Raw genomic sequence first — 14918 nt, 5'->3', positions numbered from 1 at the left:
AAATCATGATCCAACCTGCACAAGAAACAAAAAGTCATTGATCTAAATTACAACCTACTTCCTCATCAAAAACAAAGTGTGTTCAGTACAACCAATATATGTTACATGTAATAAAACATAACATCAAAGTGACATTGGTTGCTAGCACTGACATATATTAAATATTTATATATAATATATATATATATATATATGGAAAGTAATTTTTTTATATCACAAATGCACTCTTTAAATACAATACAGGTCTAGATAAAAAAAAAAGACTTTTCACATTGCAAAAAAATTAAATTTGTTTAATAAATGTATCTGGTTCATTTCACATATAACTCACAACCAGCATAATCCAATTGTTAGCAAGACAAACAAAAAGTATAAATAATGTTAATAATTACAAAGAAATTAAATTAAATAAGCAAAAGATGGGCAATAAAATGAAAGTATTAATTTTAAGAGGTCCATGAAAACCAGTACATATGAAATTATACAGGGTATCAAGTCCGTAAATGAAGTTATCAGTGTTGGGAAAAGAACCTAATTTAGGTTAATATAGAGAATCTCAAATTTCATTTACTAATATTAATTTTTGTCTACATGTTGATTCAAATGTGAAATGATAGTTTTCACAAATACAATATGAAGCTGACACATTTCTTTCACAAGACAGTGACTCATTCAGGATCTAGAGTTGAATGGTTGAGAATTACTCATAAAACAAGAGAAGAAAAGAAATGATTTAATCAACAGGCTAATACTTCAATCACAATTCTCCTGAATAAGAACAAAATATGTATTTGTTTTAATGATTTCAAATAATAATAAAAAAAATTGATACAATGTGAGAATAATCCAATCCAATAATAAAAAAAAACTGCCATGAGTTGCACAGAACATCGCAACAGTAATTTCTGTTGTATATTTCTATGCATGATCCATTGATCTAAAGTAAGAAACATATAGATTATAATATTGGTCTACTGGAGCATTCATTTTTCTACAGAAGAGTCAAAATCCAAGCTCTCAGTTTCAATACTATAATAAAGGTAAATAATTGAAAATATCAGCATGACTCTTATTTGAATTCTCTTGTGTACCAGTAAGTAGTTAGGATTCACAATAGATTCAGCACATGTCTCTATTATTTATATTAATTGAAGGGAAAGCAGAAGCAAAGGGATAATTAAAAAAAAAAAAAAAAAAGCACACCTTCAAAAATTAAAGAAGTAAAATAATACAAATTCTAGAAGTGAAAAGCTCACACTCTCCCAAATTTCCACCCAAAACATCATGCAATTATTAAATATTGACATCCTAGAGTCAATCATAAAAAAAGTATAATTGAAATAAAAAAAAGTTGCTAAAATTTGCATTTTTAAAAATCAGTTGCAAAACAATAACAACATAAGATGTTCTACTAATGTAAATAAGATATTCAATTTTAGGTTCTATGTTGTTCTTATTTGTAATAAATGTTCTCAGCTGTCACAGATAAATAAAAGCAATCACTATTTTTAATGTATTGAACAGAATTATCAAAAACAAAAGATTGTTCTGAAGACATTAGATCAAATGCAGTGTGTGCAAAAAAATTTATGCAACATTTTTGTTCACAATTCCACCAGGACCAGCTAAGCTGCTTTCACCCATCAAGTCTATGTCTATTTGACGTGCTGCCTGTCTGCCTTCATTAATAGCCCAGACAACAAGGGACTGACCTCTCCGGCAATCTATGGACAAGAATGATAACTTCATAAGGATTTTGACATTAATTTTTTCTTGAGGATTACTGACAAAATAAACAAAAGTAAGATCTGAGTTAAAAAAAAATAATTTGATGACTACAAAAGATAGAAATAAGGAGAACTATGAGATCAGTTATTTATGAAAGAAGAAATATGTCCCAATGCATTAGACAACTTTAGCCTTAATCCTTAAACTACTCTGTATTGCACAAAAGATAAATTTCAGTATCTTGTGTTCCTGTGATCTTTAGGGCAGATGATGTAAAAATCATGTTTCTATGGCCGACAGTTAACGAGGGTGTCACCGAGATTCAAATCAGGGGCTTCTGGGTTTGGAAACTAGTGCTTTAACACTCAGCCACCACACCCCATTTGAAAAGATTAAATTTTGATTTTTTTTTAAAATACTAAAACAATAATTATAGCAACAAAAAAATGTGTTCTTACCACCAGCAGCATACAGTTTGGGAATACTAGTATTATATTTCCCATTTAGTGTATCCACATTTCCTCTGGGGTCAATGGGTACAGACAGTTCATCAACAATCTTGCGCTCAGGGCCAATAAAACCCATTGCCAGAAGAACTAGATCACATTTGTAGGTTTTCTCTGAGCCTATATTAGTTGAAAAAAATTTTTTAGTGAATAATCATCAGGAATTTGTTGATTTAAAAAAAAACAAAAAAAACAATTACATAATTTAGTGCAAGTAAACAAACAGAATCAGAATCACATTGCTAATTTTTTTTTCAGTTTTTTTTTTTGTTTTATTTAAGACACAATTAAGTATGAATTTTAAAAAATTTTATAGCATGATACAAAGAAAATAATTAGAGGTCTAAACAAATATGTAAATGATTTTGATTTAAAAAAAAAAATTTAATAGCTTTATCAAAACTATTGTATTGATATACCTGGAACATCTTTCATAATCCAGCGTCCGCTGTCATCTTTGACCCATTCAACAAGTGATGTTTTAACACCAGTCACATTGCCACTCTCATCCCCTTCAAATTCCTGATTAGGCAAACAACATTTTGCACATTGACATAAAGCTCACATGTACACTATTTTCTAAATGAATTTGGATAAATTCTATGTTATATTGTATCATTCAATATTTTAGATGATTGCCTTACCAAGCTCTTTATGTTGAAGACACGCGGGTCCCGACCCCATTTTAGCTGGACTTCCTCATGACCATAATCCACTCTGAAAATTCGAGGCCAAGTTGGCCAGGGATTATTCTCTGCTCTCGTTGCTGGAGGTTGTGGCAGGATTTCAAAGGTAGTAATGGACTTGGCTCCCTTTGAAATGACACAAGGAAAAAAACAAAGACTTTTCAGTCATTATGATTCAAAAATTAAAAGAAAAGAAAAACAAAACAAAGAATATAAGCATTATTTAAACAAACAAACAAAATTTGAATTATTTGTGACTAGGTTGAAAATGTCTTTTTTCAATGAATATGTCTTTCTCATAAAAACAAAGATGAGTTTATAAGTAGGATGATATGAGAGACCAACAAAAGTCAAGTCACTGACATGTCTTAGTGATGTGGCTATACAGTCACAACCAGTGTCTCCTCCACCAATCACAACAACATCTTTGTCTTGAGCAGATATGTAACTCTGGGAACTCTGACCCTGCTGCTGTTTTTGCCAGGACTCCAAAAAGTTCATAGCATAGTGGATTCCATTGAGCTGACGGCCTAGATAAAAGCAACACATGTTAAATTGGTGAACCTATTATTTAAAAAAAAAGACTACATAAGACAGAATGAGAAAACTAACAGATCTATTAAAAAGGTACACATTTCTCATTTTAATATTTAAAAAAAAAAAAGAGTTAAAAACTATCTTATTCTAAACAGTTTGTCAAGGTAGGACACTAAGGCAATAGAATTTATACACTGACATTTTAAAGATAAAGATATATATATTTTAAGTCAAAGGTAAAGTTATAATAGGTTAAGTGATTCAAGGAAAGTTTGCCAGAGCAATGAAAATAGAATGAAATGTTTAGTATAAATTTTAAAAATTGTTGACTTGATAAGGACTGAGAGAACTGCTGGTGTACCTGGTATGGGTAGATCTCTGGGCCAGGTAGCACCTAGGGCACACAACACTGCATCATTTTCTGCCAGAAGTGACTTGGCAGATGCATCCTTACCAACTTCTACATTAGTTACAAATGTTATGCCCTCTTTCACCAGAATGTCCACTCTTCTGTCAACAACCTGTAAATGTCAATAAATAATTAAATTATTGATGATGTTAGTCATATAGCAATTTGAAAAAAAATTTAGACTTGTCCAAGGCATTTGGATGACAAAATTACTTTTTAAAAAGATGTTTAAAATGAAATATAACTGAACTTAATTTAAAAAAAAAAAAGAAAATTTAATTTCTAGAGACAATCTTTTTAATTTTGATGTGTCATTGAGCTTTTTTATGAGAACATTAACAAAAAATCTTCATCCTAAAATTAATATGGGTACAATAAATAAAAAAAAGAAATGTCTTTTTGGGCTTTTTGACCAGATATTGATCTTAAAAACCTTTTCAGAAATGAAAATGAAAATTTCATTTTCCAAGTTTGCTAAGGAGGTTCTGAATAGGACGACTTTGTGATGTGTGTCTAAAAAAAATTTCATGTTTCTTTACCCTCTTGTCAAGTTTCATGGTAGGGATACCATATCGGAGTAGTCCACCTACTCTGTCATTTCGTTCATACACAGTTACCAGATGACCAGCCTGGAAATAGAAAAATGCATCTTGTGATTATTTAGGAACATGATTTGGTGATGTCTTCTCTTGAAATAGTCATGCAGATTAATTAATGGTTCACTGCATAAAGGTACTAAAAAAATCATGTCAAGAAATTCTGTTCATTATGCCACCACACTAATTGGTCATCCAATGATGAAATTAACAAATAAGACATACAGTATATAGACATATTATGAGACAAAAGTGGTAATGTATGCACAGAAAAAGACATTTATTGATAGATGATGAGAATAATGTCATTAATGACACACTGTTAAGCATAAGTTATCTAATATAAATAGTTGTAAAAAAAGTTAAATACCAAATCATACATTATAAAAATAACTAATATTATAAAAAATGTTTACAATAATAATTCCTATCTATAAGATGAAACCTACCTCACTTACATAGCTAGACTTCTTTTCAGAGGCTACACTAAAACAGTTACATTTTAAAGCCACTAAAATATGTACACAATCATTACCTTGTTCAGCTGAGCTGCAGCAGCCAGACCTGCAGGTCCACTGCCAATGATAGCTATTTTCTTTCCTGTTCTGACTTGGGGAACTATAGGTCTGACCCAGCCCATTTCAAAGCCATGATCAATGATGGAGTTTTCTACATTCTTGATTGTGACAGGTGGGGTGTTGATACCCAGCACACATGCTCCCTGGAAACAACAACAAACAAGGTTACAAAGATAGTTTCTGGGGAAACACAAACTCACTATCGGCCCCTGAAGTGGTCCATTCAGGCAGGTAAAATGGCAGCTTTTAATATTTTCAGCAAGAATATCAGAAACTATGAATTAAAACTACCAACAACCAAAACCCAGTCTGTGACAATACAAAAAGAAGACACATATACGTATAGAAAGTTTTGTTGATATTATTCTATTGACAACATGATACCACATAATATGTAGATATGGACGTATATTAATCCTATTATTATTACATTGTTAATTTTCATATGCATTCAATGAACTGATAGTTATGAAGATATGGTTCAATGCGAACCTGTGGACTAGCTGATGTTATTAAATGATTATCTAGGGAAGAAACTTTTCACTTTGATAAACCTCTAAATGTTTTTCAATAGTACTACATTGCAATCCAAGTGCATAATAAAAACACTGCTTGTTAAATGATGTTAAATTGAACTTGTATACATACAAAATGGATTTTTCCACTTTTAAAACAAAAATAAACAATTTATTGAAAATATAAGCTTATAAAACAAAACATACCTAATTTAGCTATAAAAGTATTTTGATAAAATAAATTTTCAGAAAATAACAAAAACTTTGCATAAATATCTTAAAAATAGACATGAAAATTATCTCCCTTAGAAATATAGTCTCCCCTGTTTTGTACTATTAATAGTGAATAGTTGTAAAAATGGTGTATTGTTATAAAAAAAAATACTTGCATATTTACTTTTAAAAATTAATTTTTTGGCTTTCAGAAAAGAAAAAAGTAGCCATTGCATCAGAACTTTGAAAAGTCTAAAATATCATGATGCAAGATTTTTCAATATCTTTTTCATCTAAATGGGACAGACCATACAAAATTAATAGCAGCTATTACCTTTTGGGGGATGGTAAAAATTTTAAAAAAAATCTTTACGCACAATAAAATAATAATAAATAAAAAGTTTTCTGTAAAGACTGATATTGATTAGAAATGTTTCTAAGTTTTTGTCATTAGACTGAAACTACTTGAAACTTTAGAGTACATTGAAGGAGACTTACCTCACAAGGAGCTGGGCAAACACGGCCAGTGAATTCTGGGAAGTTGTTTGTCTGATGTAGGTAATCTAAGGCAAGCTTCCATGCATTCTGAAATAGAATTTTGTGCAGAAATATACATATATAATGTAATTTAAAAAAGAGACGTGTTTACACATATTTGTATTATTACATTTATACGAGCTAAAAAATAATTAATTTAAAAGTCAAAAATTTACTGACCTTAAAAACCAGATTATTCCATTTGGGAATCAAATTACTCAGTGGACAACCATGATTAGATGTACAGAAAGGAACGCCACAGTCCATGCATCTGTAGTATAGAGTTGTTTTTTAAAAGGATACTGTAGGCATCATATTTTGTAAAAGTTATTTGAACATAAATTCCAAAAATATTATGTTTGAAAAAAAAATCCATTACCTTGCTGCTTGAACACGAAGACCTTCCATGACTTGCTTATGATTGTAAATCTCTTTCCAGTCCTTCTGTCTCTCAGCAGCATTCCGATATTGGTAAGTGGCTCTCTTGTACTTGACAAAACCTCTGGTCGTGTTTTTTAAGACAGACACATCAACAAATGAACCTCTAGCTTAATAAAAACTTAATCCATTTAAAAAAAAACTCTTCAGCACAAAAAATCATAATCTATGACAAATTATTCTTATTTGTGTTAAGCTTTCACTTCTGATAATTATATATTGTCATGCATCTAATAACCTGAACACACATTTTTTTGTTAAGCAGCTCAATTTTTTTCCCTTTCTTTGTTAGTCAGGGGGTTTGCTGAGTGGTAATGGTGATAATCATGTCAGTAACCCGAATGTGAGTTAGACTTCTAAACTGAGTGTCTCAAGTTCAAATTTATCAGAAGTGTGGAACTTAAAACGTACACACATTACTGATGTTACATAAAATTTGTTGGGGATATAAAGAAAAATTACCACTGTGCAGGCCATAAGACATCCTCATTAATTGCTAGTTATAAAAATATGTGAATTTTATCTCCACATTGCCTACTTACAACTGAAAGCAATAAAACAACAGATGTGTACAATGTTAACTCTTGCTAAACTTACAACTGAAAGCAATATAACAACAGATGTGTACAATGTTAACTCTTGCTAAACTTACAACTGAAAGCAATATAACAACAGATGTGTACAATGTTAACTCTTGCTGAACTAACAACTGAAAGGGATATAACAACAGATGTGTACAATGTTAACTCTTGCTGAACTTACAACTGAAAGGGATATAACAACAGATGTGTACAATGTTAACTCTTGCTGAACTTACAACTGAAAGGGATATAACAACAGATGTGTACAATGTTAACTCTTGCTAAACTTACAACTGAAAGCAATATAACAACAGATGTGTACAATGTTAACTCTTGCTGAACTAACAACTGAAAGGGATATAACAACAGATGTGTACAATGTTAACTCTTGCTGAACTTACAACTGAAAGGGATATAACAACAGATGTGTACAATGTTAACTCTTGCTAAACTTACAACTGAAAGCAATATAACAACAGATGTGTACAATGTTAACTCTTGCTGAACTAACAACTGAAAGGGATATAACAACAGATGTGTACAATGTTAACTCTTGCTGAACTAACAACTGAAAGGGATATAACAACAGATGTGTACAATGTTAACTCTTGCTGAACTAACAACTGAAAGGGATATAACAACAGATGTGTACAATGTTAACTCTTGCTGAACTAACAACTGAAAGGGATATAACAACAGATGTGTACAATGTTAACTCTTGCTGAACTTACTTTGCTTTATCTAACACAATGTCCATGACTTTGTTTTCCTGTGTCGTATTGCGGATGGCATCCTCAATGTCTACTACAGCTTTTGTTCCTTGTTGTGGATCCTGGGTGAAGATAATAAATGACAATGTAAACAAATCTAACTTAATTATTCAAACTTTGCAGAGTCTATAATTATCAACAAGGGATTTCAAAGATAAATGTATAAAAGTGTTGTGTCAAGACTTTGGTTAAGGGTTTGCATGGTTAGGTTGATGATATGAAAAGTCTAAATGTATTAGTTTCACAACTCCCCATCTCCGTCATTACACCACAATGACACTTGGTTAGATAGATGGAGCAGCATGATTCAAGGGAAAGAATTCACATAAATTATATAGTGGCTGACACTACTAACATTGACACTTTCTTCAAACGAAATAGTCTTCCATAATTTAATTTGGACGGTTACATGGCTCTATATAGATATCTAGTTTTATAATTGGTTGTAATTCTACATCCATCACAAAATCCACATCAAAGGTAACCATTTCATAACTATGACCTACTTCCTCATCTTCCAATTTATTAATAATTTCCTCATCATACATGTTGGAGAGTGAGCTAGCCCTGTGAAGGCCTGCATTGGGAATGCCTAGGAACAGACTGTCTGCCTCCTTATCAGAAATAATTTTCCTTTCAGCCGCTTCTTTTTCCATGGCTAATTTTTTCTCAGCTTCTTCTTTTGCAGCCTCAGCCAAAGCATGCTGATACTCATAGGGAAACACCTGAACAAAAAAATAATAGAAGTTATTGTGTGTGTAAATCATGATTGTAATGCCAGAATTTGTAGCCATAAAATGAAAGTATTTCTTGTCTAAAAAAAATGTATAAATCTCAAAAATCTTCTCCTCCAGTTTGAGAGAAAAAGGTAAAGTGATAATAATCATAATAACCTACCCATATTTTATAATGACAACATCCTTAAAACTAGGCAAGCTTAATGATAACCGTATTCCCTTAACAGTGTTTTATGAGTTATGACACAAAATAGTACACAATTTATTGAGGATGATAATAACTTACTTTAACAAACTCTTTCTGCTCAGCCTCCCAGTTGTCGGTGATAAATTTGGCAATCTCAGAGCCAGTGAGTTCAATAAACTCCTTCAACAAGTTGTAGACAAAGTCCAAGTCCTCCTTCTGAACCAATGGTAAGAGCTCAACAGATTCTTTGTTACAACGCTGGTGGAACAGCTTCAGTCTGATCAGAACATGAAAATATACAAGCAAAATATGTTACAATGTTACTTAATGCACAAAAAAGTTGCACCTGCACACCTAAAAAGCATGAACAGTGGATAGTTTGAGTTAAGGCACATCTGCACAATTTAGGCCATGTCGTATCAACAGTGTATACTTACTTGTCGTAACAGTAAGCAATGCCACCTGACATACCAGCAGCAAAGTTGCGGCCAGTTAATCCAAGAACTATAACTCTTCCACCAGTCATGTATTCACAACCATGGTCACCACAGCCCTAGAAAAATAAATTGTTCTTATAAAAATATTTTGTTAGAAATACATAATGAGATGCATTAACAATTTTTTTTATATCAATGGCAACCATTGCATTCCTCAGATGCTCTCTGAGACACTATTCTTCAAAGTACATTAAAACTGATGTGAATTCAATCAGAGATTAATTCAAAAAGCCATTAACTCACTTCAGCAACAGCAATGGCTCCAGAGTTTCTCACACAGAACCTCTCAGCAGTTTGCCCACGGAAGAAAGCTCTACCACTGGTTGCACCATACAGACAGACATTACCAACAACAATGTTGTCTTCTGTCTTGAACATTGGGGGCATGGACTTAGGAGGGCACACAACTACCTCACCACCAGACAAACCCTGGAACGAAAATAAATATTTAATTAGTAAAATAGCATATCAACGCTCAGATAAAAATAATAACAGAAATTAAAAGATACACAGATTTATAAGTAGTCTATAAGACTATACTTCATTATGTTTTTAGCTAAACGTTCTCCAATAATTTAGAGTATCACAGGAAATTATATTCTGTTATGTTATTATAGCATCTTGAGCCTACATTATTTCTGTTAACAGCGCTTTATAAATTAAATTATTATTATTCATTTGAAGACTTGAGTTTAATGACCAAGTGTTTAAGTTATTAAGTATTTTTTAATCAAATGCTTCTGCCATTTTGAACCAGTCACTTAATTAATTAGTACAGTAAGTGTCAAACATCACATTGCCTGCATACTCAGTAGTTTTCTAGTGCAATCCTGTCAGTAGAAACCAAACAGTGAAAGTTTCTCTTGCATCTTGCCCTGCTTGTCCCAAATCTGTCATATTTTTAATTTCTACCTAACTTTGTATCTGGACTGTTATAGGAAATGCCTGACAAAATGCAGTATGAGCTTCTTTCTATTACAGTCAGAGTATATACACAAAGTCTTTTCAGGCACTTTGAATGGAACACATTTAAAGTGTGCTACATTTATTTCATGTTACACTGCTCACTGGGCAATCTTAAATCTGTATGTTTGAAACCGCTCATAATTTGTTTTAGGTCTCTTTGCATAAACTTTCTAAAATTCTGCCAGTTCAAAAGAAAGATAACGTTTGATTATGAAATGTTGAGTCATACACTTGTACAATCAAAATGTGTCAATGATATTGTACCTTACAGACGTAATCATTGGCATCTCCCTCCAGATAGACACTGACTCCCTTGGCCAAGAAAGCACAAAAGCTTTGTCCCCCAGAACCAACCAAATTGATTTCAATAGATTTGGGTGGAAGTCCTGCTTCAACAGTCCTCCTGGGAAGACATTGATACTAGTTAACTAAACTACATTACTAACATATTATAAATAGTTAATTATGAAATAATTTTATAGTAAAAGTCAAAAGCTGAAAAGCTTTAAAAGAAGCTTGATGATCATAACAATACCCTCTAAAAAATATCTGAAAAGTTAAAATAAAAAATTAAAAAAATGGGCATTGCATTAAAAAAAAAAAGAACCTTATAAAAAAAAAACAGTTGACATTTATATATATATATAAAGGTGGAAAAACAACTCACTTTGAGATTTCATGGCTCAATGTTGCACCAAATGTCCTGTCTTCATTACAAATTGGTAAATTTATTTTTATATGCTTGCTCTTGCCATCTATCACATCTCTGGCCATGTCAATCACTTTGTTATCCTAACAAAGAGAAATTAAGAATTACATTTAAATAATCCTTGTTTTTTAGGTGACTGTGGTAGAAAACGTAGATACAATTGACAATGTTTTATCATATATCTTTGTTTTGAAATGATTTTTCCCCTACGATATAATAATGTCCTTTAAGCTTGACTAGACTAAACTTACCAAACGTTTCTGTAATTCAAACTCTTGTTGTGTAGTTCCACCTTTTATGTTAGTGCCAGGCCTAAGGTCAAGAGCATTGGTCAGAATATTTTTGAAGTCCAGGAGAGCAGCTTTAGGGTTCTTGGGATCAGGGTCAAATTTGAGCTTGTCCACTCTACCAACCATTTCCTGGAATGTTCTGAATCCCAAATCAGCCATAATGCTTCGAACCTAACCAAAAAAAAGAATTAAAAAAAAAAATTTTTTTAATTCTCCAAAATGACAAGAAAATATAGAAATTTACTCAGTAAATATGGGGTGAAAATTATTTTTTCCAATTCATTTCATGCTCCCATATTTACTGAGTGTTCTATGACTGTAGTGTAGCATTGCGGGTCACGCGATAATATAAAAACCTACTTATTAATTGCTGTTTTAAATTATGTCCAACTTATATATAAATAGATTTTTTTCTCTTAAAAAAAAGTAAACATTATTTTTGGGTAAATGTAGTAGTTAGTAGGATAGAAATTACATAACTTAGCAATACAAATGTAAAAAAAATTTTTTTTTAAACAAAACATCTAAAACCATTTGCATTGCGGGTCACGGGATAATATAAAAACCTACTTATTAATTGCTGTTTTACATTATGTCAAACTTATATATAAATAGATTTTTTTCTATTTAAAAAAAAGTAAACATTATTTTTGGGTAAATGTAGTAGTTAGTAGGACAGAAATTACATAACTTAGCAATACAAATGTAAAAAAAAAATTTTTTTAAACAAAACATCTAAAACCATTTGCATAAATGTGCTAAAAATATGGTAAATAGTCGTCTTCCCTACTAAAGAGCCTCCAGTGTTTGTTACTATTAATAGTGAATAGTTGTAAAAGTGGTTTATTTTTAATGAAAAAAACTGCTTGCATAAGTGATTTAAAAAATTAGATTTTTTGCTTTTAGAAAAGACAAAAGTAGCCGTTGCATCAGAACTTTGAATGGAATAAAATATTATGCTGTCTGACTTTCACTATCTTTTCTAGTTCACGAGATCTAAATGGGACGGACGGACATACATTTCACACAAAACTAACAGCATCTTTTCCCCTTTCGGGGGCCGCTAAAAAGAAATTAATTTGAAACTTACCTCCTCAGCAATAAGGAACAAGTAATTGATAACATACTCAGGTTTACCAGCAAATTTAGCTCGCAACTCTGGATCCTGTAAAGAAGCAAATACTAGCAATAGTACTTCATGACCATGACATATATATTGAAGCAAAAACTAAAAAAGCAAAAATCAATTTTATTTGAAAGAACAATATTTCACATCTTTTTGATAACAGAGAAGCAATAGGCACCAAAGAAGTATTGTGGATAAAATATACCAAAGGTAATATTTCCTAATGAGCTTAAATGAGGATGATGTAACAGATGCATTCTAAGGAAATATATAATGACTAGCTGGGTGTCAGCAGGCCATTTCTTGTCTGGAGGAGAACACTTGGCAGCTACTGGATTGTGAAAGGGACAGACGGAGAAACTCAATGAAACCACAGGGCATACATATGAGATACAAAGAAAAGCTATTGCTGAAGACTGACACAGAGGAAAGACAATTTTGCCCTTGACTGCAGCAGATGTGACAAAATATTTAGGTCAAAGCTGATTTTGCTTAGCCCTATAAAAAACATGTGACAAAATATAATGAAAAAAACAACAACAAAAAAAAACAAAAAACATTCTAACCTGAGTAGCTACACCAACAGGGCATGTGTTGAGATGACATTTACGCATCATGGTGCACCCCAAGACAATCAATGGTGCAGTACTGAACCCAAACTCATCAGCACCAAGCAGAGCAGCAATTACAACATCCTTGCCTAGATAGTACAGAGACAAGACAAAATTTAGGAGTCGAACACTAAGACACGAAAATATATAAAAACAACAAAATATTTAAAAATCCTTTTTTAAAAATCATTTACTTAAGGGAAAGAACTCTGTACATACAACTCTAGCGCTCAATGATATAGATTCAATATCAAACATACAACTCTGTACATACAACTCTAGCTCTCAATGATATAGATTCAATATCAAAAAAAATAATAAATTACCAATTATTAATTGACTATTGGTTATTTTTTTAACTGATTCATGTTTTGTTAGGTATAATAAATAATTATTTAAAGTTTCAACTTGATCCAAGAATGGGTGTGGGAGAAATAGTAAAGTACATTAAACTCTTTGATAGATAAAACAAGCCAAAGAAGCCAATGAGGCATATTTAAGTTTAACATAAAATCACTACAATCAAAACCAAAAGAAAAAAAAACCAATAGGTCTAGCCAACAAACTTTACCTGTCCTAATCTGACCATCAGCTTGAAGAACAATCCTTGACCTTAAATTATTCAAGGTCAGTACCTGATGTGTTTCAGAGATGCCAAGCTCCCAGGGCAGACCAGCATTCTTAATTCCAGTCCAGCTGCTGGCTCCAGTGCCACCATCATGACCTGAGATAACAATATGTTCAGCTTTACACTGAACACAAACCAAATGGAAGATCAATAAATAAGGGGGACACAATAGTTTCTTAATAAAAGCAATAGTCTGTGGTATTGTTGACATCAAATCATTTCTTTTAAATTTAATTATTAATTAATTGATGACAAGACATTATTTTCTTAACACTTGTATTGGCTTCATCTCAGGTCTTTTTTTTATTTATTAAATTTTTTACTGCAAGTCATTTTTTTCTGAAGAGACCAACTAACAGTTTTAATGTTAAATAAAAATTTATTTTTTTATAAATGAAAACTATATACATAGTAAATAGCTCATAAAAGTGTGAGAAAATCTTGTTTCACTTTTGATATATTACAATTGAAAAAAGATATTTGTTTTTTTTTTTAATTTATAGTTGACAGCCCAGTAGCCATGTAGCTAATTAGCTGAATACTTAATAAACTATAAATGATAAAAAAAACAAACTATTACCTTTGCAACACCTGATGCAACAATTCCAACACCCACTTCAGAAACCAACTTTACACTGATACGAGCTGATGGGTTGGCAGACTTCAAATCATAAATCAACTAAAAGAAACAAAAATGTGTACTCTGTATGTTTGGAAAGAATTGTTGCACAGAAATATCAATACGTTTGACTGTGTTAAGATCTAGTGACAGCAAGATGACTTGTTCCTACCTGAGATAAGTCTTCAATAGAGTAGATGTCATGATGAGGTGGGGGGCTGATCAGACCTACACCAGGTATAGAGTGGCGTGTTTTGGCAATTTCTTTGGTAACCTGAGAAAAAAAAGATACTACAAATATTAAATAATATATAACTTTACATTTTAGTGATAATAGTAACAAACTATTTATATAAATTTCCTAAAACTAGTTCAGAGAGTAAATGTTGGATCTAAAGTGTGTATAGGATATTATGGATGTTAATTTAGTTATTTATCTATCCTGCACTCAGTA

The 14918-nt window shown here is 31.6% G+C and overlaps 1 protein-coding gene across 2 annotated transcripts in view; it reads right to left on the bottom strand.

Annotated features, from left to right (window-relative positions):
- LOC106056462 (uncharacterized) overlaps positions 1-14918 on the bottom strand; it is a 96427-nt gene continuing 81509 nt past the window's right edge. For both annotated transcript variants that reach the window (XM_056032777.1, XM_056032776.1), the window contains exons 23-46: positions 14637-14738; positions 14426-14524; positions 13789-13969; positions 13173-13306; positions 12571-12645; positions 11442-11651; positions 11149-11273; positions 10746-10884; positions 9759-9944; positions 9456-9571; positions 9118-9295; positions 8601-8819; positions 8056-8156; positions 6685-6807; positions 6486-6576; positions 6267-6353; positions 4998-5183; positions 4406-4495; positions 3819-3978; positions 3284-3450; positions 2879-3046; positions 2654-2756; positions 2187-2354; positions 1-1724 (exon numbers count right to left, since the gene is read on the bottom strand). In XM_056032777.1, the coding sequence (XP_055888752.1) occupies positions 1588-1724; positions 2187-2354; positions 2654-2756; positions 2879-3046; positions 3284-3450; positions 3819-3978; positions 4406-4495; positions 4998-5183; positions 6267-6353; positions 6486-6576; positions 6685-6807; positions 8056-8156; positions 8601-8819; positions 9118-9295; positions 9456-9571; positions 9759-9944; positions 10746-10884; positions 11149-11273; positions 11442-11651; positions 12571-12645; positions 13173-13306; positions 13789-13969; positions 14426-14524; positions 14637-14738 (3345 nt within the window). In that variant the 3' untranslated portion in view covers positions 1-1587. The remainder of the gene's footprint in view (positions 1725-2186; positions 2355-2653; positions 2757-2878; positions 3047-3283; positions 3451-3818; positions 3979-4405; positions 4496-4997; positions 5184-6266; positions 6354-6485; positions 6577-6684; positions 6808-8055; positions 8157-8600; positions 8820-9117; positions 9296-9455; positions 9572-9758; positions 9945-10745; positions 10885-11148; positions 11274-11441; positions 11652-12570; positions 12646-13172; positions 13307-13788; positions 13970-14425; positions 14525-14636; positions 14739-14918) is intronic.

Source organism: Biomphalaria glabrata, chromosome 6 (assembly GCF_947242115.1).
Source record: "Biomphalaria glabrata chromosome 6, xgBioGlab47.1, whole genome shotgun sequence".
NCBI lineage: Eukaryota > Metazoa > Mollusca > Gastropoda > Planorbidae > Biomphalaria > Biomphalaria glabrata.
The sequence above is the reverse complement of the archived record's forward strand: the minus strand, read 5'-3'. Positions and strand labels throughout refer to the sequence as shown.